Source organism: Pelodiscus sinensis, chromosome 5 (assembly GCF_052426305.1).
Source record: "Pelodiscus sinensis isolate ZL-2025 chromosome 5, ASM5242630v1, whole genome shotgun sequence".
Taxonomy (NCBI): domain Eukaryota; kingdom Metazoa; phylum Chordata; order Testudines; family Trionychidae; genus Pelodiscus; species Pelodiscus sinensis.
Window position 1 is genome coordinate 44,402,204 of NC_143056.1, and position 26,560 is coordinate 44,428,763.

The following is a 26,560-nucleotide window of genomic DNA, read 5'->3' on the forward strand; positions in this document are numbered from 1 at the left end:
TAGCTATATACATGCTAGCACAAATTGCTTCCTGGGCAGAGACTCAGCCTCAGCTACAGAGAGGGAGGAGTTGTTTACGCATTGGGAAATCACAAAGCACCCCTTGGATTTTCTCAACAAACGGCTTCTCAGATAAACTTGCAACCTCCATTTGGGTAAAATGCCAGTCCAGCCAGCTCCCTTTGCTCCTCACAGACTTGGACAGACATAGGTGAATGCTGTAACTTCAGCTGCAGTAGCACCTCACTAGTTTCTCTCCCTGGCAATTTGGGCCCCAAAGAAAAGTAGCTCGTATGGACCCCAGTTTAGCCCACGTGTTTCCATTGCCAGCTCATTACCACTATTGTAGCTGGGTGACAATATAATATGCTGCACAGAGCACTCCAGTTTACACTGGCCTAGCTTTAAGATGAGCTTTGAGAGCGGATGTGACTCAAAGGCTGTTGGTAGGGGCTAGGTGGGTAGAGAGAAAACACAAGACACAGAGAGCAGCACAAGTAAGTAAGTTGTTTTCCCCTGCCCACACCATAGAGAGCATCAGGGAAGGAGCAGGAGGGAGACTAAGAACTGGAAGTAGTAGGAGCAGACAGCAGAACAGGTGGCTAGGAAAGCAATAGAGGAGGGAGGTTTGCGAGCAACAAGGTAAATTAGAGCGAGTCAGGAGAGTTCTGAAAACAAAGAGCAGGCATTGGAATTAGCTGTAGAGCTGGGGAGACAGCGAAGGTGGGTGATGGAGGATTTTCATGGACTGTGTATGGGAGTGACTGGCCTGAGGGAGCTAGTAATCCACTTTGCCTCCATAGGAGGAGGTGGAAGGTTCAAGAACTAGGATGACCCTGCAGCTTCTGGCCTGACTGAGGAGCTCGGAGGGAGCAAAGAGCAGGGGAGGGCAGTGTTTTAAAGTCAGGCTACTATGGTGGCTACTGCTATAGCCAACTAACCATACACAACTGGCCAAATTGCCACATGTGGCTAGCGTGTTGGACATCACCACTTTACAGCAATGAAAGTGACATCCCGTCTGCTTGTCCTTCTGCCTTTTCCAGTCTCCCGTCAATTCTGTCCCCACATCTATTCCCCCCAGATCCACCTCTGCTCCTGGTGCAGTTCCAGGGGCTCTTTTCACCTTGCTGCATTAGGGAGAGAAGAGGAGCAGAGGATCTGTCTCTGTGGCTCATGCTAGGGGAGGGTGGAGCAGGGCCCTTTAGGGTGCTTGGGCAGGGCTGAACTGTGACTCTGCAGAGACCAGGCTCAGCTGCAGAAATGTCACTTGCTGGGTTTGCTACACCTTTGGACGGGCTAACCTAAGCCCTCTCTGGGGGTGGCTCTTAGTGCACAGCTTGAGACAGCCACTGGGGGCATGTCTAGACTACATTTTACTTTTGAAGAAGATATGCGAATTTGGCAGGAATTTGCATATCTTCTTCCGATTGCTTTTTTCAAAAGAGTTTTTTCAAAAAAGCAAGCAGTCTAGATGTGGTCTTTCAAAAAAAAAAAAAAAAAAAAAACCAACCCCTTTTTTCAAAGGAACTTTCTTCCTCAAAAATTTAGGTTTATAGGTTTTTTCGAAAAAGCAATCAGGAGAAGATATGCAAATTCCTGCCAAATTTGCATATCTTCTTTCAAAAGCAAAATGTAGTCTAGAAGTGCCCCCCAGTGAGAGAAGAGCTCTAGCAGCAGAAGTGAGGAAGAAGACAGCTGGGACCTCAGCTTCCATCAGGAGGTGCCCAGGAGAGTAATTTGGTGGTACTGAGAACTGCCTCAGCATCCTAGAGTGTGAAAGCACCATGGGAGATGGGCAGGGGGGAGAGGTTCCTTGCTCAGCTGCCAGGCAGTGCGGAAACAGATGGAGCTGGGTGAGGCAAGAGGCAGCTCTCTCCTGCTGAGACACTGAGGGAAAGGGGTGCAGAGAGGACAGGGAGTAGGCAGTGAGGGGAGGTGAGCTGTGGTAGAAGGAGAGGGCCTGGCTTTGATAAGGCTGGTGATGGAAGGGAGAAGGGTCTGGTTGCAGCTGCCCTCATTCTGTCAGTTGTGCAGAGGTTGCAGACCTGCCAGAAGACTGTGGATGTTCAGAGTAGGGTGAGTCAGACTATGGCATGGGACAGCAGGAGCTAGTCCTGGAGTCCAGTGGGGTAGTTTTTCCTATTGGTGAGTCATGTAGGAACCAAATGAATATACAAGTGCTCAAGTGGCCTGCTGGGATTTGTTCAGCTACTGACCATCCTGAAGCTGCAGTGAAGTTTGACCCAGATATTCTGACGCAAACACCCCCAGTAACGCTCACTCAGCTGCATGTACAAACCAACACCCTTCTCATGAGCACATACCACACTCCTCCCTGCCCTCCTAGTGCGCTGAGATATGAGGTCCCAATATGCATTTACCAAGCTTCTGCTCACAAGTGAGAAGAGAAGTCAGACCATCACTAATATTGTGTGCTGCTAGGGCCCCTCCACCACGGGATCACCAGGCAAGGGAGTTCAGCTCCAGACCTCCCAGGAGGAAAGTCCTTATTTCATTTGAGAGATGGCCACAGTGAGTGGAGGAAAGGGGGAGGCAACATGGTGAGGTTGCAGTTGGTTGGTAGAGCTGAGATCTGAACTTGTGGTTCTGCTTTTCCACAAGATTAGTCCCATCTCCTGGCACCCGAGATGGTCTTTTCAATTACTGCCTAATCTAAAACACCAGAGGCAGAAAAGGAGGAGGCTAGTGCTGCTCTTGCCCATCTTGTCTATCTGGGGCTTTCCCTGACCTTGTTTCTGGGCAGCAAAAGGGCTGGTTCCATAGCTGAAGGAGACAGAATTTTGGCTAGTTCATTCCTGGCCTGGAGCCATAGATGTGAATAGATGAATGCACTGAGGCACAGAGCTGGGACTTCGGGTGCTAGCTAAGAGGCTGGTCCACTGTGTGACATTGAGCAAGACAAACCTCCCCTCTCTGGGCTTCAGATTTGCCCTCCAGGAAATGGGACTAACAGCCCGTCTGCCATCCTGGGCTATGCAGGCTAATTGGGCAGGGGTTTGTTCAGAAGATCCCAGCCCCTGCAGCACAGGGGCAAAGGGCTCTGACCTGGGGTATATTCTCTCTCTAGGGCTGTGCTCCCCCATGTACCCCTGCCTGCCTCAGCTTCACTGTACACTTACATCTGGGATGTGAATTTCTAACACTTGCTGTGAGCTGGGGAAGCTGAGCCACAGGCTTGTTCAGCAGCCGGGCATGTTTGGGCAGCTGAACTCAAGCTCTCTGAGCAGGCAGTGGAAGGGCCTGCCTGGTTGCTCATGGGTTAATGTTTCTCTGTTGTAGTTTGTTTCCCTTTGCCAAAGTGGGTGTTGCTGGAATGTCTCCTCTGGTAAGGAGGGGGCCGAGCTGTGTCCTCTGGAGAGGGGCGATGTCAGCATCAAAAAGACACAAAAGGGGGAGGTTTCCAAAAATAAAACCCTCCATCCCCTCCAGACTCTGCCAGTGCCAGAGGCAGGCGAGAAGGTGCTTGGAGCTGTCTGCAGAGCGCGCAGGCTCTGACAGCCAGGGGAGAGGAGGGACTGGGAGTTCTCCTTTCAGGGGTAGGAGGGACGGCTGCAGCTGCTCTGTGCAGCCCACACTGTGGGGCTTGCTGTGTTACCTTCTCCCTGGGCTCTCCTGCTCCTGCAGACAGCAGGTACTGATTAAGTGCCCTCCATCGCAGGAGATGGTGAAGTGAAGGACTTGGAAGGCTATTTCAGGAGACTTGTTCAAGGAACTTTGCCTAGTCTGCTTCCCACAAACTCCCGTTGGACACTTCCCTTCATGGGGCTGTCAGCAGCCACACGCTGAGTACGCTCTGCTCCCTTTGGGACTGGCCTTCCCTCACAGGCAAGCACCATGAGGGGTTCTTGGGGCAATTTTCTCCCTCTCGCTTTAGCTCTTTTCCTGGGACTTGGTGATTCTCAGAGAGACTTTGCTGGAAGATCTGATCCGAGTTCTTTGTTCCAAACTGAAGCTGGAAGCAGGGACACAAGTCGGCTAAGGCTGCGGAACCAGGGCAGTAACTTGGGACCCACAGGCAAGGTGTACAACCTGTTCCGGGCGCACAGCCCTCCTGCTTCGGAGCATCTCCCAGCAGCCTCTCCTGTGGATCACCCAGCCTGGATGAGGAGCCCGACAGGAGGGGACAAGAGGGCACATCCATCTATTCCTCCAGATCACAAACTACTTGCTCCCCAGAGCGCCAGGGGCCAACCCAGTAATCTGAGAGCAGCTGCAGACTCTCCAGATGGGACCCTCCTTCAGACCCCTAAGCAGAGGCAGAGGACGGATTCCACACGCCAGCGGCAAAGAAACGGGGTCAAAGCTCGGCCAGTGTACCGGGCAAAGATGCAGAATGCCGGAGGCCGACTCATGGGGTAAGTGTAGCCAAAGGGTTCTCACTCCAGGACTAGGTGTCTAATGTGACTCCTTCTGTTGCACCGGCTCAGAGGTCTGAGTCAGGAGCAAAGGGGCCAGAAAAGTCCCATCTTCAGGGAACTTCGTTAGTGGAGACTCCAGCCCCAAAGCTCCAGCCACAGGAGGGGCCTCTGGTCCAATACCCATCCCCTTTTTGTTCACTAACCAAACCTTTTGTGCCCATTGGCACTGCACGTATGCCATCCCCAGCAGGTAGAGCTCAGATTGTCTCTCCCTTGGTCACTTACTCACCTTCTGTCCCATGTGCAGTAATAAGGGCCAGTTTCTGCTTGGCTTCAGCTGTGCTGACCCTCGCCTGCCCTTGGCATGCAGCCCAGGGCCCAAAGCAGCTTAGGAGCCAGCTCAGTTACTTGCTGTAACACTGTGAGCAAGTCCCCCACGTGCGGGAGGAGTTTGTGCTTCTGTCTCGGCACACAGAGAGCATGTGTGTGTGTGAGCGAGAAGGCACGCGTGCAACATGTTGTCTGCAGCGTGTCTCCTCGGCATGTTGCCCCAGAACGCACCGGGTGTGCTCCCTTTGTGTGTGGGCACGGTGGGGCTGCTGTGGCCATACTGTTGCATTGTAGGCTGTGGGTTTTGCTGCCCTGCTTGTATGGGTGTTGTGTATAGTCCTGCAGAGAGCACAGGTGGGGAACTGCAGTGCAGTGTGTCTCTGTGCCTGAGGGGCAATGCAATGTGGGGGCAGCTGAGGCCCTTGCTTGGCTTGAGGAATATACCTGGGCTGCCATGCTCTCTGACTGCAGATATTAGCCTCTTGGCACATTGCACCTGGAATGGGTGGGCCCCTTGTAAGTTCTGCATGTAGAGCTTTGAGCTTTGTATAGCTCCTGCTGGCTCAGCTGGAGGAGGCTTCCTATGACTTGTCTGGCAGAGCTGCCCCCAGTTGCAGTCCTTGCCATGGTAATGTGGAGGTAGGGTGGGGGGCACACGGTGTGCTCAGATGCTCTGTAGAAGAGTCCTGTTGTTCCTCCCTCTCCTGCCATTCCCTTTGCTGGTTCCCTGCTTGCGTGCAACTCTCAGCTTGCACTGCTGGGGTAACGTGCTCTTGAAGCCACCCTCTGTAATCAGTTAGGAAAACCCAGATTGCCACTAATGGCCACTAACCCTTTTAGCATAGTCATAGGATGATGGCAGGAGGGGCTGGCTTGGGGGGGAGGGGGCGGATTGCTGTATTGCCCTCTGACATGCAAGCACGTTACAGACTCACAGAAACACTTTTTTCCAACACTAACAAAGGAACTCAACTAAAAGAGTAAGAAAAGCAGCATCATTCCTAAAGCTTCCCCTTCCCTCTGCCTACTGCTGAGAGCTTTCTTCTGCCCCATCCCACCTGCTTCCTCCTAGAGATGTAAAGTAGCAGCATGCACAGCCTTGCATCTTTTCCCATCCCCCTGTGCTCTACACATATTTAACAATAAATTATTCGTTAAGAACAAACTATAGCTCTAGACGAGCCTCTGGCTACCTCACTCATCTAGCGCTGCTCACCTTGTGGCCCTAAGAAGGGGTTTGTCCAGTGGATTTATTTGGATTATCAAATCCCATGTAATCAGTTCAGGACGCTTCTTAGCAGAATGATCTCCTTCCGCTAATGTTGGGATGTGAGCTCATTGCTCTAAGGGTCACATGGCAATTCAGCTGAGTTTGGGGGACCCACCTGGAGATGCTGCCTACTTCATCTATAATGAGTACCAAGGTCCGTCTCAACCAGGCTGCTGATGGGGAACAGGGTAGCAATTGCCTCAGGGCCTGGCAATTTAAAAGGGCCCAGGGCTCCAGGCCCTTTTAAATCTCTGCTAGAGCCCAATGCTGTGCAGGCTGCCCGTAGGCCTGCCTCCTCCATCTGAGGCCACACCCCTTTTGAAGCCCCTGGAGTCACAGCCCTCATCTACCCCAAAGTTTTACAGGGCCCAGCTAAATCTGTCATCAGCCCCAATCAGAACCAGGGATAACAGTTAATATTCAGTTTCATCCTTGTCCAGTTTTATCAGGACTGGAGAGTCTGCTTTAAGCTTGGATGGGGGGGCCAGGCTGCAGACAGATAGATGGCTGAAGCAGAAAATCTGAGACCTCTTTGAAGTAGCAGCACTCACATTTTAAACAGGATCACTTAGGATGAAGATTTACCTGGGACGTTGTCAGTGTTGCTTGAAAGGAAGCCCTACGTAAAATCCTTGAAATCACACTGCATCCCAAAAACTTGGGATGTAGAGTTCACATTGTCAGTGAATTTTTTGTTCAGATGCCAGGACAAGAAAAGTTTCCTTGTTAACTTTTTTCTGACCTGCTGACTTGGGGGCTGGGGTGGGATCTAGTGAGATGGAAAATGTTTGCCTAATTGGAATAGTGACTGTCTACCAACATTTTCATTTTCCTAACACAAGCCTAGAGCTATTCTTTTTCAAAGCCTGTTGGGTATAGCGTTTTGGGTATCTGTGAGTTGTGGCTTTCTGGTCATCATATATATAGTAGACCAATGTCTGTGAGTCTGTAATGCTGAAATGCTGGCTGTTCCCTCTTGGCAGCCCGTACTGCATGGGGAGTGCGGGGCCCAAACGGCTGCTTGCTCCCCAGCGGCAGCCCGGCTGAACGGGGCAGAAGTCAGCCGAGCACCCCGGCAAGAGGCGAAGGGGGGCGGGGCAGTGACGTGCAGCGTGACAGTGGCTCCATGCCCCGCCCCCTGGCTGTGAACGTCACCGCCTTGCCCCCCTTCGCCTCCCGCCGTGGTGCTCGGCTGACTTCTGCGCCGCTCAGTCAGGCTGCCGCTGGGACCAAGTGGCGCAAGCGACTGTTTGGGCTCCGCGCTCCTCATGCAGCACGGGGAGTGCGGAGCCCAAACAGCTGTTTGGGCTCTGAGGTCCCCAGAGTGAGAGACAGGAGGGGGAGGAGAAGAGAAAGAGAGAGACAGAGAGAGAGGCAGGAGGAGACAGAGAGAGAGGCGGAGGAGACCTGAGGGGGGGGAGGCAGGAGGAGGAGAGAGAGAGAGAGAGAGACCGGAGGCTCAGGAGAGAAGACCGACATGGAGGAGAGAACTGAAAATCCCGTCTTATGACGGGCTATTTGGCTAGTCATATAGGGTATGTCTACACTACCCCGCTAGTTCGAACTAGCGGGGTAATGTAGGCATACCGCACTTGCAAATGAAGCCCGGGATTTGAATTTCCCGGGCTTCATTTGCATAAGCTGGGCGCCGCCATTTTTAAATCCCCGCTCGTTCGAACCCCGTGCCGCGCGGCTACACGCGGCACGAACTAGGTAGTTCGGACTAGGCTTCCTAGTCTGAACTACCGTTACTCCTCATTCCACGAGGAGTAATGGTAGTTCGGACTAGGAAGCCTAGTCCGAACTACCTAGTTCGTGCCGCGTGTAGCCGCGCGGCACGGGGTTCGAACGAGCAGGGATTTAAAAATGGCGGCGCCCGGCTTATGCAAATGAAGCCCGGGAAATTCAAATCCCGGGCTTCATTTGCAAGTGCGGTATGCCTACATTACCCCGCTAGTTCGAACTAGGAGGGTAGTGTAGACATGCCCATATATAGTAGCCCAATGTCTGAGAGTCTGTAACGCTGAAATGCTGGCTGTTCCCTCTGGGCAGCGCTGTTGTTGAAAGGCTGTTCCCTCTGGGCGGCGTTGTTGCCTGAAATACTAGCTGTTCCCTCTGGGCGTCCCATGCTGCATGGGGAGTGCAGGGCCCAAACTGCTGCTTGTGCTGCTTGCTCCCCTGCGGCAGCCCGGCTGAACGGCGCAGAAGTCAGCCGAGCACCAGAGCGGCTCCAGGCCCTGCTCCCTACCAGTGAATGTCACCGCCCCGCCCCCCTTTGCCTCCCGCCGTGGCGCTCGGCTGACTTCTGCACTGCTCAGCCAGGCTGCCATGTGGGAACAAGTGGCGCAAGTGACCGTTTGGGCTCCACACCCCCCATGCAGCACAGGGAGTGCAGCGCCCAAACGGCCATTTGGGCTCCACGGTCCCCCAAGTGAGAGGCAGGACGGGGAGGAGAAGAGAAAGAGAGGCAGGAGATGGAGGAGAGCTGAGAGAGAGAGAGAGTGAGAGGATGAGGGGAGAGAGAGAGAGAGAGAGAGAGATGGAGCGAGAGACCGGAGGCTCAGGAGAGAAGACCGACATGGCGGAGAGACCTGAAAATCCCGTCTTTTGACGGGCTAATTGGCTAGTTTTCTACAAGATTCTCACAAATTCCAATCTCATTTATCTTATTTTTGCCTTGTTACATCTGCCCTGTTTCTGCCTAGTGCAATTTTTAAGAGTCTTTATTTTATAGTGTTTTCCTTTTCCTGAATGGGAATGTTTTCTTTTCTACCTGCACAACACTTACATCCCTTTCCTGCAAAGTGACTCACATTTTCACTCACTGAGATGACAAGGCAAGATATACCAGCCATTCCAGGGTAGCTCAGGCACAATTACGATTATTCAAAAAGTTCCTTGTTTAAAACTCCAGTTACTAGGTAATGTCTTAATTTATTTTTTCTTACCAATTTCCAAGTGGCAGTGTTCTGATTCTCCATAAAGTGCCTCATAACAGGCCCACAACATGTTGTGTTGAGTGGAGCCTTATTCTGAGGTTTAATTTCCAGCTGGGGCAGATATACTGATGCTAGCTGTGTCAGAGCTAACTATGGAGGTGTAGGTGCAGCAGCATCAATAATGGGAAGGTCTAACTGCCCTGGATATGGGCAAGCCATGTGGAATGCCACCTCCCACCAATTGTACTGCTACAGCTATGCTGCCATTTTTTGTGTGTTAGCATGATCAGGGCTAGCAGGGGTATGTCTGTCCAATCTGGAAATGACATTGTCAGCTTCAGTATAGCACTCATGCTGTGACTCTGCGCCCTTTGTTAGAAACACTCCATTCCTCAGTTGCAGTCCTTTTTACAATAAAATGCTTACCCTCCCACTTCCTAAAAAGGAAGGTATAGCTATCTCATCTCATCCCTTTGGGATAGCAATGATTCAGATGTGTGTTTAGCTTCATTCCCTGTGGTAAAAGTGAATGCAGTGGCACATCCCAGGTCACGCTCTGTGTTTAATGTGGCTGCAGTGTAAAAGCTGGGGAAGGGCTCCTTCCATGCAAGCCGTTGAGTGAAGCCAACTGTAAGTTTCAGGGAGAGATGAACTTTTCATTTTCTTTTGCTGGCTTGGAATGAGTCAATTACTGACACCGTGTACTGCATCAGTAGCAAAGAACCACAGACGCTGCTTTCTTCTATCACTGAACAAGGAGCTTTATTAGAATACGGAGAACAGAAATATCCTAAAAGCTGCAGTCACTCCATGGAGCTTTGCTTAGAACCTTCCCCAGATGTCTCCTGACTGGCATCTGGACACATGCCCTATATGCTGGGTCACAGCATTCCTCTCCACTGCCAGGGATCAGCTCATGTTCAGGGTGGGTGTGTTCTGTTTGTTTTTAAATTGTTTATGCTTTTTTTTTTGGATGTAGACCTTGGGCTTTTGGCCATTGAAATGTCTCGGATGCACCCAAGATGTGAATACACTGTAGAGCTAGGTGTATTGCTAGCAATAGCTGGCCAGCTGCCAACACAAGGCATATGTGTTAGTGTGACTGGGTGCTTTCCCATTGCACAAGCTGCTGAGTGTGTCATCCGTACAACAGTGGAGCCTGTGCTCCTTACTCCCACGGCTCCCCTCTCTTAACAGACCGCTGATTCCTGTGAACACAGACCTAGCCTCACAGCTCTCATTATTAGTGTCTGTGGTGTACTTGGTGCTCTCCAAATGGAGAAGAGCATCCCCATGAGCCTCCCCTAAGGCTGTTGAGCTGTGAGCCCCACCTTTCCCCTACTCTTGGTGGCAGGAGTGGTAAGTCAATGGAGATTGGTTAGGATGTGAACAGTGGAAGTTAGTAATCTAGGCATACATGCATGCACAAGCTTGAGGGTGACACACTGCATGCTTCCCTCATCAGTGGTTGGGAGACACTCCCAACTCTTGCTCTGACACATGTTGCTCCCACTTGCTCTATCAACAGCACAGGACTTGCACTGCACCACATCTTGGTTGATGTAGCTTATACCCATCCCTCTCCTGCCAACCACCACTCCTCTAGCAAACTTGACATAGTAAAGGTAAGAATGGGGGCATGAGGTTGGGAAATTCCTCAGTTAGGCTTATACGGACAGCCTTAACTCTACCTCTTATATAGCTGCCCCATTCCAATATGATCTTCAGTCACACGGTCCCATGCCGTCTCTGGATAATACAACACCACATCATACAGTGCCCCTACGATCTTAGGATACACCAATATACAAGAAACTGTTGCTTAATCTTTTTGTTCACACTGATGAATTTGTTTTAAGGGTTAGTCTATGAATGCGTTTATTCAGACAGCATATGTGGTGGGTTCTGGTGCTCCTTAATAATGTAGTTAACATCCGAAGGCTGCTCAGGAGCTGAGGCAGTTAATGATACTAACTTAGCTGCATATTTCAAAGGCTTGTCTATGCCAGTAGCTTTTCACTCTCACTTTGAGTTGTGGAAGAAGCATTTATGGTGAACTTCTCATATAAAGTTGGATGCAGTTCTCTGGCGTGCCCTATATAGTAGGTCAAACCCAGGTGATTTAATGATCCCTTCTGGCTTTAAATCTAGGAATGACTCTAATGGAGCCTGTGTATTAGTAATACACTATGCGGTGCCCAGTACTACAGGATGATGTATAGAAGGGTGTAAAAAATGTGTACTATTGTATTGTTTGGGAAAGCGTGTAATCATGTCATGGAGCTGTGTACACTATTCATGTGTGCAACTCTGTGATCTTATTGCTGCTTCTCTTGTTCTTAGTGTTTGTTACGTTTACTTGAATCTGTTTTCCAATAAGACTGCAAAGTCTTCATGATTTGTGTCATTGTGTGTGTGTGTGTGTGTGTGTGTGTGTGTGTGTGTGTGTGTGTGTGTGTGTGTGTGTGTGTGTGTGTGGAGCACCTAATGTAGTGGGGCCCTGCTCCTGACTGTAGCCCCTGGGTGCTCCTGCAGTGCCAGCAATTATTAAGGAAGACTGTATTGTAATAAGCCAAGGGGGCAGGGTTAAGGTGGCACATTCAGCCATGGTTATGGCATTTTCTGAGCTGAGGGTAATTTGCCATGCAGACTGTGATTCTTGAAGGTCTGCTTTCATTGTGGACACATAGGAGGTTACCTGCTAACTTTCGAGGTAAGGCTGTAACAGGAGCTCCAAAGAAACAAAACAAGGCTTCTGTCTTTCTGTTTCCCAGCACTTGTGGACCAGGGAAATGGCCTGTGGGGGAAAGACAGTGACTAAGGCCCTGAAACTGGAAAAAGATCATTGGTGGATCTTTTCCACTTCACAGAGCCCTAGAGATTGATTTGCAAGATCAGGGCAATAATGGCTCTGCCTTTGTTGCCCCAGATGTTGCTTCTTTCTGACAGTACCTGCTGCCAACTCCGTTGATTGAGGGCGGGGCAGGTGCTGCAAGAAAGAAGCAGCATCTTGTGCTCACTTTGAGTGCAATTTTGGGCTGCTGTCTTCAGACTGAGGTGTTTGGGGGAGGGGTTGCTGTACTGCTACCAAGGCTCCCTCTAAGGTGCATGGCAGCACACCTTCACAGCTTAGTGGGAACACGGACTGCTATCCTAATTTCTGTGTTGCAGCAGGAGAGTAGTGGCTGCTGACTGGGAGATCAGATCTGAAGGCAGCGCTACGGTCTAGAGAGCTGAGCCCCCAATCAGCAGCTGCTACATTCCAGCCACCCAGCTCTGAAGGCAGCACAGCCATCAGCAACAGTGCAGAAATAAGAGTGACGTGATACGCCATTCGTGTTGTTGGCAGTGCACTGCCATCTGAGCTGGCACCTGGCCAACAGCCGCTGCTCTTTGGCTGCCCAGCTCTGAAGGCAGCACATAAGTAAGGGCAGCAATACCACAATCCTCCTAAAATAATTTTGTAACCCCCTCCCCCAGCAACTCCCTTTTGGGTCAGGACCCCCAATTTGAGAAATGCTGATCTCCTTTGTGAAATCTGTATGGTATAGGATAAAAGCACACAAAAGATGACATTTCACAGAGACAGACCAGATTTTACCATCTGTGATATATTTTTCATGGCTGTAAATTTGGTAGGGCCCTACTGATAGGTCTTTGGCAGGGAGTGCAAATGTTGTGCAAATGCTTGTGCAAATGTCTTTTTACTCTGGGCCTTTTGAACCGTGTGGAGCCTGGGATCACCTGGTGGTGATCATGGGAACTGCTGAGCACTAATGCCACAGAGTGGCCCGGCTGTGTAGCTGCAGCATGAGTTACAGTATTCATATGCCTCTTACTCCCATTAGCCCTGCATGCAACAAAAGGGGCACCAGACACTGCTTCGCTCCAGGCCTTGACCCTTTCTGTGCTGCGTAGTGCAGAGGATAGGACTCTTGGTCTTGGCTAAATATTCTGCACTTAGGTAGGGTTGCCAACTTTCTAATTGTACAAAACTGAACACTCTTGCCCTTTTCTCTGTCCCGTCCCTTTTCTGAGTCCGTGCCCGCAGCTCACCTCATCTCCCCTCCCTCTGTTGCTCACTCTCCCAACCCTCACTCAGTGACTCATTTTCACAGGGCTGGAGCAGGGGGTTGGAATGTGGGAGGGGGTACAGGCTCTGGTCTGAGCGTGCAGGCTCTGGGGTAGGGCCAGAAATACAGGGCTCAGTGTGTGGGAGGGACTCTGGCCTGGGGCAGGGAGTGGTGATCAGGGACAGTTATCGCGCGGCCCAGTGAATCTATGGGATGCAGCACTCTGACCACTGTGGCAGTGGCAGGAGCCCCGAGCTCTTTAGAATCGCTGCAGGACTGCCAGGCCGCATGCTCCAGAGCCCCGTGCCTCAAGCTCCGCCTGGCTCTGAGAGCTGGTGGTGGGGAGTGTCGTGTGTTTTGGGCAGCGTTGAGGGCTGGCTGCTCCAGCCCAACAACCATCTGCCTGAGGCTCTGCCCTTGCCAGGAATGTGGAGCTGTGTCCCCCTTCACATTGCCTAGGGTCCCAACAACCCTGTCAGCTGCCCTGGTGAGGGTGCAGGGTGTGGGCTCCAGTAGGGAGTTGGGATGTGAGAGGGGGGCTCAGAGCTGAGGCAGGCAGTTAGCGCATGGAAGTGAGTGCAGTTGGGGTGTGGCAGGAGGCTGGGGTGCAGGTGACACTTACCTCAGGCAGCTCCTAGGAAGCAGAGACATGTCCCCAGCTCCTAGAGGTGGCCAGGTGGCTCTGTGCAGTACATGCTGCTTGCACCTGCAAATGCAACCCCAACAGCTCCCATTGGTTGCAGTTCCTGGACAATGTGAGCTGCAGAGTTGGCATTTGAGACAGGGCAGGAAGCAGAATATCCCTGGCTGAGCCTCTGCCTAGGATTTGAGGGGCATGTCGCTCCTGGGGAGCGGCACAGAGCCAGGTAGGGAGCCTGCCAGCCCTGTGCCAACTAAACCTATAAAGGCCTGGTCAGCTCTGGCTGAAAACCAGACATCTGGCAACCCGGTACTCAGCTGTAGAAATGCCTTTCTAGTATGCTTCCCTGCAGAAGGTGTATGTGGATTATAACAGGGCTTTTAGGTTGGAAGGCAGCTGCCAGCAGGGCACTGGGCCTAGGCTATCGGGTTCAGAGGGCTAGTGAGACTCAGCTCTGAACTAGTTCTGGGGATTGGTCAATGTGTGGTGCAGGGCTGGGTGTGGAGTTTGGAGGCCAGAGGCTGCTCGCCTGCACTCTTCAGGTTTCACAGAGCACTTGGGGTCCAGTGCTGCACAGAGCCCAGCCCATGTGGCTTTGCGCATCCACTTCTATGCTGCTGCCTTTGCCTCATTTCAGTGGCCCCGTCTCCTGCATAGTGGTTGGTTTTTCAGACATACAGAACTCCTTGTTGTGGGGCAGCCTTGCAGCTTTCTAGCCTACAGCTTGGGGCTGCGATGCTGAGGGCGAGGGAAACCCATCCTGTGCGCCACATGACTGTCCTGGGCCAGAAAATTCCAGAGGAGGTGGCAGCAACCAGAGGACTCCTCACTGAGTTGCATGGCTACAGGGAGGCATTGGCCGTGGAGTATGCAGTGAGGCGTGCGCAGCTGGGGTGCTATTCTGCCGAATTGCAGGAAGCCAGCCACTCCCTGGAGCACCATCCCTCTGAGCTGTAAACATGCCGTCGTGCTCCTTAAACCTGCAGGGGTTTATTTTGAATTCCTCATAAGGCAACAAAAACCACATGGCGTTCAAGCCATGAAAATGTCAAGTTAAATGCTTTAAATGTAACCAGATGCTCCCAGGGCTGGTTCCTGCTCAGTGAAAAACCAAGAGCACTTTGCCCAGCTCCGTAACCCCTTGCCACCTCCCCCCACCACAAGGCTCCAGCACACCTGGCTGTCCATTAACGCCATCTCATCAGGAGGTGAGAGAAACTTTGCTCTGTTCCCCACATGGCCTCAGCAATGTGGCCCACACAATCTGGGATAACAATAACTCTTAGCACTTAAATAGCATTTTACTGCTTCTCAGAACTTCACAAACATTTAGCTAATCAATGCTCAGCAGCCTGCATTGGCACTGGGGCCTGGTGAGTTTGGTACCATGCTGAGAGATTTTTCGTAGCTTTGTTACTCACTTGCTGTGTGATCTTTGGCAAGTCCCTTTCCCTCTCGTGGTCTCAGTTTCCCCATTTGCAATGTAGTGCTTTTGACACTGACCTGCCTCTTTGGGCTTGAAGGTTGTGAGTTAGTGTCTAGAACCATGGTGTCCAACACACTAGCCACATGTAGCTATTTGGCCAGTTGAGCGTGACTAGTACTCTATAGCAGCTACTACTTCAGAACTGATTGGACACCACTGGTCTAGAAGATGCTAAGGAGGAGCATAGCCCATGTGCTGGGACACAGCAAGGCTGGGACAAGTGAGTCTCACTACAGGCAGCAGCAGGTGGGCCCTTCCAGGAGAAATATAGAGGGGCTTTGGGGCTGGCACCGAGAAGGTCAGCAGCAATGGGAAGAGCCCAGAAGAAGCAAGGCCTGGGGGAGTGATAGGGGTCAGACGCTTGTGCTTGCTTCACGTGTGCTCTTCATATGTGGTTCGGCTGCCAGGATAACCATGACTCCTAGTGGGTCAGCTCTGACCTCTCACTCCTTTCCATGCTTGTTCTTTGTGCTTCTGCTTCACCTGCACAGCCTATGGCTGCCCTTGGGGGCTTGGCAGCAGCAGTCTTCCAAAGCAGAGTCAGACAAGCCCCCAGTGTGCTGGGGTGCAGCTGCTGTTCCGATGGCCCACAAGAGCTAGATGTGTTGATGAGGAACCCTCAGAGAGGTGGAGAGCCAGCTAGGGACTGGCCCAGCTGCTCTATTCCAGTCTCTCTCTCTGCACCTCAGAATTTGTTGCCCACCCTATGGCCTGAGAAGAGAGAAGCTGAGAGGTGTGTGTGTGTGTGTGTGTGTGTGTGTGTGTGCGCGCGCGCGAAATCGAGACACAGATTTCGGACTTCATTCCATGAAGAATTGCTGGTTTGATCTGAGGCCAAAGCAGCTTCTCTGGAGGCGGTGCCTGCTCCTGCCTGCAAAAACCACCTTCTGATTGTGCCAGTAATTTGAGGCAAGAACAGGAAATGTTTTTGCTCTTTCACAAATCTCCTGAATTTTGCAAAGTGCATTGAGGACACCCCAGGGGAAAAGGGGGGAGCTGTAGTGATGTCCCCACTTCAGAAACCAAGTGGGCTTGGCCAATAGCTCAATGGGAGGCCTGCAATAATATAAAGACTGAATATTTTTGACCTCTAAAGATATGGTTCAGCCTGAGCAAACCAGATATGTGTGTAGGCCTGATGTAGAAATTCCTTTTATGGCCTATGTTCTGCAGGAAGTTAGCTAAGATGGCCACAAAGAAGCATGCTGGCCTTAAAATCAACAAATATTAATAATGGCTTGAGGCTGCAGGATCAGAAAGGACCTTCCAACAAGTTACTTAGCTGCAGAACTCATGCCCTGCCTCTACATGCACACAATGAAATCCTGCCCCTTCTGGGATGAGCTGTCTAGTTATTTAACAGTGCAAAGCAACACTTCACAACAGTTAAAGTGGAAAATGAAGGGAAATATTGTATCCGTTTGAAACAGCAAGGGAGATTTATGGGAGCTAAATATATTACTAATATTGGATTAGACCCTCTCCTGGAAAACTGTGTTGTGAGATCTTTAATGGCCCTCAATTGTCAGGACCTCAAATTACTTGTGAGCAAAACGGCATCTCTGGCAGTGCAGTGCAGCGCTTCCCTGCAACTATGCCAGGGCATTTGAAGTTAGTTCTGATTTTGAAGGGGAAGTGCCACCTCCTGAATCACCCTCATGTTCCCTGCAGCATCTGGGTGTTCCTTCCTTAGGGGTTTTCCCTCCTAGCGTTTAGAAAAGTCCAGCCTTGGTTGGCAGGAGATCTCAGGCAGCAGTGTTCTGGCTTCTAGGAAACCTCAGATGCTATAGGCAGTGGTTCTGTTGGTGTCTCAGGAGGTGCCAGCAATAAGGAGGCCTCACCTTCACTCTTTTCCTAACCCTGTGGTTTGGTACTGCCTAGGCCGAATGTCTGCGGGGGACAGTGCTGCTCTGGGTGGACAACAGCTCCTGGCACAAACCGCTGCATCAAACGTGAGTATGAAAGAACCACAGATGAGCGATGTCAGTTCTGTCACTTAATGCCTCACTGGCTGGCAGGCACTCAGCCACCCCAGTGATGGGTGTGGCATGAGGACCAGAGCATGCCCCTTCCTAGTCCTTTGATCCCGAAGCCCCCTTGGTCATTTCACTGGTATCTTTGAATTTCTCCACAAAGAGTGAATTCCCCTTTCTGCCTGACTCACCCCATCCCTGTTATGGGCATAATCTGCTTCCCAAGCCAAAGAGAGATCAGAGCTCATGGGTGCTGTTACATGTGTAGACCCCAGAGCTAGGCCGCACACCCCCTCTTGATGCTGCAGCACTTGTGACTATATCAGTGGTCCACGTTAATATTCGCTGCATCAGAGAGCAGACCCTTTTCACTTGTTAATTTGTTATTAATGGGGATCAGGGCTCCACTGGGCTGGTACTGCCCAGAGACATGGGCCTTGCTCCCAAGAGCTGATAAATTTGAAACACGACCTGAGTGATTTGGTAAATTGTGGGAGGAAGAGTAGTGAGGAGGGTAGGGAAGGTAAGATCACATGGTTACGTAGGCAGCTGGTGCCTAGATTGATGGTTCCAAATGGTCTGAAGATTTTTTAGAAAAGCAACTAGCTAGGTTGGCTGAGGGGCTGGGACATGGGAGCCTGCTTCTAGCGGGTATACAGACTTAGAGACACAATAGAAAATGGCTTGAGCACTTGATCAATCCCTGACTAGCTCAGCTCCTCTCCCAAGGAGTCTGTGTCCTCTCATGTCTTCCCAAGGTAGGAATTACTGGAACTGTGTGAGTGCAAACACCTGTGCCCCCATCCCTCAGGGGCCCTCCCTGTGGGGAATGCTGTTCCTCCCTGGCTGTTACTTCAGAACAACTCTCTTGCCCGTAAATGCAGGGCCCTCTGGGCTGGGGCCTCCTGCAGGGCAGCTTGGCTCTCACACGTTCATAGGACTAAAAGAGAGTGGAGTGATTTACAGGGAAATAATCCTATGGAGGGGGCTCTGGTGACATCATTAACCACATAAGTTGGAACCCCAGCAATGCGATTAATTACATTGTAAATCAGAGCAGCTCACTGGTTGCTGGTTAGTTTTCTTAACCTGGGGATCCAGCAAGACTTGTAAGTTTCCAAACACATAAATCCTCTAAAACCGCAGAATGAATGAAGAGAGGTTTTATCCTGCAAATGCCTCAGCTCCAGCATTTGCAGCTGCCATGGTTCATGGACCACCCATAGAAATCTCCCTTTTCCCCTCTGACCTGTGGCCCAAGTAATCCTAGGGATACTCAGCTCAGAGGACATTTATAAATCCAAGCTGAAGTTTCTCTTCTTTCAATGCCTGTCTTCAGTGGGTCTGAGTTTTGGAATTGGCCACCTGGGAATTCTGCTTCATCCACCTGTGATGTTCTAGTGGAGCAGGATCTGCATCTGGGTTTTATAAAGTGGAGTAGATTGCAGCTGCTCTTCTTGTGAGCCCTGTAAGTCAAACCCCTGTCACAAGCAAATAAGGAGAGCAATAGCATGAGTGAGGAAAGTCTGGAGGAGACTGGAATCCTGAGCAATAAGCAGCATTACAGGGGAGTGAAGGAGTGGCTAGTTGTCTTTGTCTCCTCTGCCCGGGCAAATAGGGTCAGCATTGTATCCGCATACTCAGTGGGTCTCTCAGACCTGTTTAAACACAACAGGACAGCTTGGTGCCCACAAGCTATCAGTGTCCAATATTGACCCACACTGCCAAGATCTGCAGGATAGTAATACAGATGTAGCCGTGTTAGTTTGATCTTGATGAAACAAAACATCTTGTTAGTCTTTAAAGTGCTGCATAGTCCTGTCTTTTGTTTCAGCAAGATCTGCAGGGAGAGAGATCAGTGAAATGTGTTATACTGGAGTGTCATGAGTAGGGATGCAAAAGGTTAACTGGGGGGCAGGGGCTGGAGCAGCTCCCTGCCCGCAATGGGGAGTACTGAGAACAGGGGCACTCCGGCCTGGCCTCGCTCATTCCCTCTTTAATCAGTTAACTGGCTGATCCGCAATGAAAATAACTTAAAATTTCTTACAAATACTGTCCTATTGCAACCCAGGTCCGTCAACTCTTTAAATAGCTCCCTGCTGGCTCTTCTTGCTGGAGCTGCGCACCAGGATGCACCCACTTACTTTCACCTCTGCAGTTAGCCAACGAGATTTTATATCTCTAGTCATGAGGGGTAATGGCAAGAGACTGAGCAAAAGGAACAGTGGGCAAAATATCAGGAAGACACTGCCTGATGGTGAGCTGGGTCAGGCTGTGAAAGCTTTGCCCAAGGGAGGGGGTGGGTTCTCGCTTAACAGGAGACTGACAGAGAGTACAGTAGGGAAACAGACAACCAGATGGAGAACCAAGATCTCATCTTTCTCTGGATTCTGCAACTTAATATAGAGGCTGCAGGTCCCAAGCCCAAGAAACTGGCTTGCCTTGAAGAGCAATCTGAGACCTGTTGTGCACATCTCTTGGGGTGGAGGCTGCTAATTGCTCCCCAGAAGGGAAGGGGTGTGTGGCTAGCTCTTATGGTAGATCCCAAAGTGCTTTACAAATTAGGTCAATATCATTTAGCCTTCTGGTCTGGGAACAGAATTTAGGTCTTATGAGTGCCCAGTCCACAAGGAAGCTCTGCCAATAGAGGTCTGCTGACTGGTTTTTGGTTTCTGACTGGGCTAGGAGAATGCCACAGCTTGAGTCACACTCCAGGGTAATTCTTCCCAGTATTCTGAGTGAGGTTTCCTCTGAGCCAGGAAGCACTCAGCCAGGGCCTCTGTTATCCCCTCTAATGTCTGCAGGTAACTATGTTCTAAGCCTGGGGTCTTTACAATAAGGAGCTTCAATATTTATTTTCTCAACTCCTGCTCCAGCAAATCTTGTTTAATCTTATTCTTGCTTGAAAGGAATTTGGACATAGCCCCAATCAGGATCGCTTCCCTGTCCCCCCATTCAGGCTCTTTATCCTCTTCAGAATCTTGCAAACCCATTTGAATTCAGCATGTTTCCTTCAACCCATTCAAGGTCTGATCCTCTCTCTAGGACAAGGATTGAAATAAGTGCCCTGGACTTGGAGGAGCTCCCTGATCCTCCTCCTACTCACACTCCATCTTTTAGTGCTCTTTTTCTGCCTGTGTTTCTTTCCTTCGGTTAGTCTGTGCCTCCCTACCCACTGAGGTCAGGCCCTAGCATCCCATCCAGGGCTCCTCGCCTGCAGTGTGTCACACATGTGAATGCTTTACCCCCTTCTGGCCCATTTGCATGTTGAACTGGTGTTCTATGCTAATTAAATTTAGCTCTTGGCATTATCTTGCGGCTGTTTCCCTGCTAATAAAACATGCAGATTGGAAACAGGTTTCTGAATTGCAACAGACAGTTCCTTAAATAAAAGAAAATTGAGATCATGTCTCTCAAAAGAGGAGGGGCCTACAGATGCACTCCATTTTGGAAAGAAGAGGTGCCCAATGGCACTGCGCTACAAGTTGAACCTCTTTAGTCTGACCACGGGAGGTCAATATTGTCTAGCTGCATTGCCAACACTTCCACTGTGTACTAGGCTATTAGAAGACATTTAGGGGTAAATTAGGGCTAAATAACCATATAGAACACTGAGAGCCAGGACTAGTGGTTGTAAAGAAGCTTTATGGGGCTTTGGGAAACTTGGCCACCCTCGTAGCAAGTGGACATCTAGCTAACTAAAATCATGCCAGACCATGCATGTTGCTGGAATCAGAGAGTGCCAGACTAGAGAGATTCAGCCTGTACTGTGCCTTCTGTTGTTCTCACTGCGACACTCTGCCTCCCATGTTCTCAGCACCCTCTGATGTTCTTGATTCCTGAGAAAGTCTCCCCTGGTTTCGCCTAGCACGCAAATGGGAAGGAATGATGCACTGTGGCTGGGAGACCACTCAGCACTATGTGTAGCTTCCATTAATGTTCCCACCTGCTGTAGTCACTACTTGCTAAGGTGGATTGTGCCAAATCTGGACATGGTCCCCCACTGCATCTTCCTTTAACTAAGCCAGCCAGGAAGACACATGCCCATATTACGACAGCACAGCCAGTCCTTGGGCAACCATTTCCCATGGGGCCAAAGGGGAATGAAGATAAAAGGAGTCGGAGGAGGCCCCTCACTAGAAACATTTTCAATAGTGGGAACTTGCTCAAATGTGCAGTGAGACAGACAGTTCTTTTCTCCACCAAAGAGCTCAGCCCCCTGTCAGTTAGAGTGAATTTAGGCTCCATGTACTAGCTCTGCAAGGAGACAGACCCAGCCTTCCGCAGGCTCTGCTCTTGTCTGAGGTATGTCCAAGTCTGGCAGCCTCTGGTGTCTTTTCCCTGGGGACATTTGCCCTATGAACATTGCTGCATCAAGGGCTTTCCCTCTTTGGTCTCTAGCTGTGCTGGACTGAGTTGCTTTCAGCTCTTGCTTGATCTGTGCCCGAGTGGTGATTTTGGAGGGGTTCCGTTGCTTGCCATGCACATGGGAGCCATTTGCTTTGGGCTTTATTCTTGTTATGCTGCTTGTTCCCATAGTAGCCCCTGCTGTGAGAATGGGATGCCTTTGTGCTCCTGGAAAGGGTTAGGGTTTGATTTTCTGCCCCACTCCAGGCTTCCCACTAGTGCCATAGAGCCTGGGGGAGATGCTGTGTTGGGTGGGAGTTGTAATCAAGTGGGGATTAGGCAGAGGTGGGAGCTAGTTTAACATCTGGGTTTTTGGGTTTTTTTCCTCCTTTCCCTCCCCTCCCTCCTCATGGCATGTGTGCTGTGGCTGGCAGGTGAAAGCTGTGAGCTTCTAATCAGGGTTTGAAATCTAGAAGCCTCTGCTTATTGGTTGAGCCTTTATTAAGGGGAGGGGCTACCAGGCAGTCCAGGGTTTTATAAAGGAGTGAGTCAGCGACCAGGGAGCTTGTGAACAGGGAATTCGGAGAGAGAGTTCTCCAGATAAAGGAGGAAGCTAATACAGGACACTTGCGGGAAGTGGCTGTCTATAGTGTGTGTTGTGTTTGTGTTTGGGGTTTTCTTGCTGTGTGCTAAGCTTGTGTTTAGCTGGATTTTTTTTCTCCTTTCCCTTCCCTCTCTCCCCCCCTCACAGAGTGTGTGCTGTGCCTGGCAGGTGGAAGCTGTGAGCATCTAATCAGGGCTTGAAATCTAGATGCCTCTGCTCATTGGTTGAGCCTTAATCAGGGGGAGGGACTATCAAGCCATTCAGGGCTTTATAAAGGAGTGAGTCAGTGACTAAGGTGCTTGCAAACAGTGGCTGTTAACAGGGAGTTTGGAGAGACAGTTAGGAAGGGGAATGGAAGGGGGTGAGAGACACTCGCGTTGCTTTACAATTTTTTCACTACACTCCTGCCCTTCGAGGAGGCATTTAATAACAACTGAGGAATCTCTCAGAAGGAAGGCAGGTATGGATAGTGATACGTCTGCTGTTGTTACCTGCACAGTATGTGCCATGTTTGTCTTCCTGCCAGAAGGAAGAAGGGATTTCATCTGCACTAAGTGCAAGCTGGTCACCATTGTGGAAGAAAAAATTAGAGGACTTGAGGTCCAAGTATCGACCCTACGTTCTGTCAGAGAGGATGAAGACTTCCTCGATAGAAGGCTGAAGGGCCAGTCAAAGTAGTACAGGACAAGCAAGAAAACTGGCAGCATGTAACCTCTAGAAGGAGAAAAAGGCCAACCTGGGTATCCCCCATTCCTGTAGAGGTAAATAACAGGCACTGCAGTGGAAAATGGTTTGGCAGGGACCTCTCAGGGAAGAAATCAGAAGGGAACACCATCTACTGGAAGGCATGGGATGCGTAGTCCTAGGGATGGAAGTTCCATGACCACCACCCCCAAAAGAAGATGATAGGTGGTGGTGGCTGGGGACTTCCTCCTAAGAGGGACTGAGTTATCCATCTGCCGTCCAGACCTGCAAACTCAAGAAGTGTGCTCCTTACCAGGAGCTTGCATTCAGGATGTGACCGAGAATCTTCCAAAAGTGATTATACCTTTGGATCGCTACCCCTTCCTGCTTCTCCATGTAGGAACTAACAATCTGGCCAAGAATGGCCTTGAGCAGGTCACAGCAGATTATGTAGCTCTGGGAAGAAGGATCAAGGAATTAGAAGCACAAGTGATGTTCTCATCCATCCTTCCGGTTGAAGGAAAAGGTCTGGGTAGGGATCGTCAAATTGAGGAAATAAATGCGTGGTTGCACAGTTGGTGTCGGAGAGGGGACTTTGGTTTATTCGACCATAGGACTCTGTTCCAGGCACAAGGATTGTTAGGAAGAAATGGGTTCCACCTAACCAAGAGAGGAAAGAGCATCTTCGCAGGCAGGCTTGCAAAAATAGTGAGGAGGGCTTTAAACTAGGTTCACTGGGGGACTGTGACCAAAGCCCTGAGGTAAGTGAAGAAGTCGGACACCGGGAAGAATCACAAGGAGGAACGAGCAACAAAGGAGGACCCCTGATTTGGATGGAGAAGGTAGGGCAATCAACTGGTTATCTAAAGTGTTTGTACACAAATGTGAGAAGCCTGGGAAACAGACAGGAAGAATTAGAAGCCCTGGCCCAGTTGAAGAACTATGATTTGATTGGATATGAATAACGGAGACTTGGTGGGATGACTCGCATGACTAGAGCACTGTCATGGAAGGTTATACACTGTTCAGGAAGAACAGGCAGGGGAGAAAAGGAGGAGGAGTCGCATTGTATGTAAGAGAGCAGTATGATTGCTCGGAGCTCCAGTATTTAGAGGGAGAAACGACTGTGGAGAGTCTATGGGTTAAGTTTAGAGATAGAAGCAACAGGGGTGATGTTGTGGTTGGGGTCTGCTATAGACCGGCGGATCAGATGGCTGAGGTAATGAGGCTTTCTTTGAACAACAGAGAGAAGCTTCCAGATCTCAGGCCCTGGTTCTCATGGGCGACTTTAATCATTCTGACATCTGTTGGAAGACCAATACAGCAGTACACAGACAATTCAGGAAGTTTTTGGAGAATGTTGGGGATAACTTCTTGGTACAAGTGCTGAAGGAACTGACCGGGGGGGCATGCACAACTTGACCTGCTGCTCACAAACAGGGAGGAACTAGTAGGGGAAATAGAGGTGGGTGACAACCTGGGAAGCAGTGATCATGAGATGGTAGACCAAAGGAAGAAAGGAGAGTAACAAAATACACATCCTGGACTTCAGAAAAGCAGACTGACACCCTCAGAGAACTGATGGGCAGGATTCCCTGGGATGCTTACATGAAGGGGAAAGGAATCCAGGAGAGCTAGCAGTATTTTAAAGAAGCCTTATTAAAGGCACAGGAAGAAACCATCCCAATGTGCAGCAAGAAAAGCAAATATGGTAGGAGACTGGATTGGCTTACCGGGGACATCCTTGGTGAGCTTAAACACAAAAAGGAAGCTTACAAGAAGTGGAAACTTGGACAGATGACAAGGGAGGAGTATAAATATATTGCTCGAGAATGCAGGGGAGTTATCAGGAAGGTGAAAGCGCAATTGGAATTGCAGCTAGCAAGAGATGTGAAGGATAAGAAAAAAGGTTTCTACAAGCATGTTAGCAATAAGAGGGTAATCAGAGAGGATGTGGGGCCTTTACTGGATGAGGGAAGTAACCTAGTGACAGATGATGTGGGAAACGCTGAAGTATTCAATGCTTTCTTTGCCTCTGTCTTCATGGACCAGGTCAGCTCCCAGACAAATGCAGTATGGGAAGGAGGTGGACAGCCCTTGGTGGGGAAAGAACAAATTAGGAACTATTTAGAAAAGCTAAACATACACAAATCCATGGGCCTAGATTTAATGCATCTGAGGATACTGAGGGAGTTGGAAAATGTCATTATGGAGCCTTTGGCCATTATCTTTGAAAACTCATGGAGATCGGGAGAGATCCCAGATAATTGGAAAAAGGCAAATGTAGTGCCCATCTTTTAAAAAAGGGAAGAAGGACAATCCAGGGAACTACAGACCAGTCAGCCTTACCTCAATCCCTGGAAAAATCATGAAGGGGATCCTCAAAGAATCCATTTTGAAGCACTTGGAAGAGGGAAAAGTGATCAGGAATAGTCAACATGGATTCATGAAGGGCAAGTCGTGCCTGACCAATCTGATTAGCTTCTATGATGAGGTAACTGGCTCTGTGGATATGGGAAAGTCAGTGGATTTGATATACCTTGACTTTAGCAAAGCTTTTGATACGGTCTCCTGTAATATTCTTGCCAGCAAGCTAAGGGAATAAGGATTGGATAAATGGACTATAAGATGGATAGAAAGCTGGCTAGACTTTCAGGTCCAACAGGTAGTGACCAACAGCTTGATGTCAGGTTGTCAGTCAGTTTCTAGCAGAGTGCCCCAAGGATCTGTTTTGGACGGGTTTCGTTCAACATCTTTATTAATGACGTAGATGAGGGGATGGATTGCACCCTCAGCAAGTTTGCAGATGACACTAAGCTAGGGGGAGAGGTAGATGCACTGGAGGTCAGGATAGTCCGAGTGACCTGGACAGATTAGAGGATTGAGCCAAAAGAAATCTGATGAGGTTCAAAAAGGACAAGTGTAGAGTCCTACACTTGGGACGGAAAAATCTCAAGCGTTGTTATAGGCTGGGGACTGAATGGCTAAGTAACAATTCTGCAGAAAAGGACCTGGGGATTACAGTGGATGAGAAGCTGGATATGGGTCAACAGTGTGCCCTTGTAGCCAAGAAGGCAAATGGCATATTAGGGTCCGTTAGGAGGAGCATTGCCAGCAGATCCAGAGAAGTGATTATTCCCCTTTATTTGGCTCTGGTGAGGCCACATCTGGAGTATTGTGTCCAGTTCTGGGCCCCCCACTATAGAAAGGATGTGGACGCATTGGAGAGGGTCCAGCGGAGGGTGACCAAAATGATTAAGGGGGCTGAAGCGCATGACCTATGAGGAGAGGCTGAGGGATTTGGGTTTGTTTAGTCTACAGAAGAGAAGAGTGAAGGGGGATTTGATAGCAGCCTTCAACTTCCTGAAGGGAGGTTCCAAAGAGGACGGAGAAAGGCTGTTCTCAGTAGTGACAGATGGCAGAACAAGGAGCAATGGTCTCAAGTTACAGTGGGAGAGGTCTACGTTGGATATTAGGAAAAACTATTTCAGTAGGAGGGTGGTGAAGCACTGGAATGGGTTACCTAGGGAGGTGGTGGAATCTCCATCCCTAGAGGTGTTTAAGTCTTGGCTTGACAAAGCCCTGGCTGGGTTGATTTAGTTGGGATTGGTCCTGCCTTGGGCAGGGGGCTGGACTTGATGGGCTCCTGAGATCTCTTCCAGCTCTATGATTCTGTGGGGGCTCCTTAGAGTCCCAGGGACTCCTCACTGCAGCCCATGAGATTACTAACACGCCCATCCCTGAATATCCAGGCATAAGAACAACCATGCTGGGTCAAAGGTCCATGTAGGCCCCATTTGCACGAGTCAGAGCAATGGTCAGGGAGAGTGGG

The 26,560-nt window shown here is 50.1% G+C and overlaps 1 protein-coding gene across 2 annotated transcripts in view; it reads left to right on the forward strand.

Annotated features, from left to right (window-relative positions):
- The first annotated feature begins 3,386 nt into the window (after positions 1-3,386).
- The window catches only part of LTBP2 (latent transforming growth factor beta binding protein 2), a 129,507-nt gene continuing 106,333 nt past the window's right edge, over positions 3,387-26,560 (forward strand). The window contains exons 1-2 of one of the 2 annotated variants that reach the window (XM_075926872.2): positions 3,387-4,379; positions 17,002-17,072. In XM_075926872.2, coding sequence (XP_075782987.2) covers positions 3,859-4,379; positions 17,002-17,072 — 592 coding nt within the window. In that variant the 5' untranslated portion in view covers positions 3,387-3,858. The remainder of the gene's footprint in view (positions 4,380-17,001; positions 17,073-26,560) is intronic. The other variant, XM_075926873.2, reaches the window with a different exon arrangement.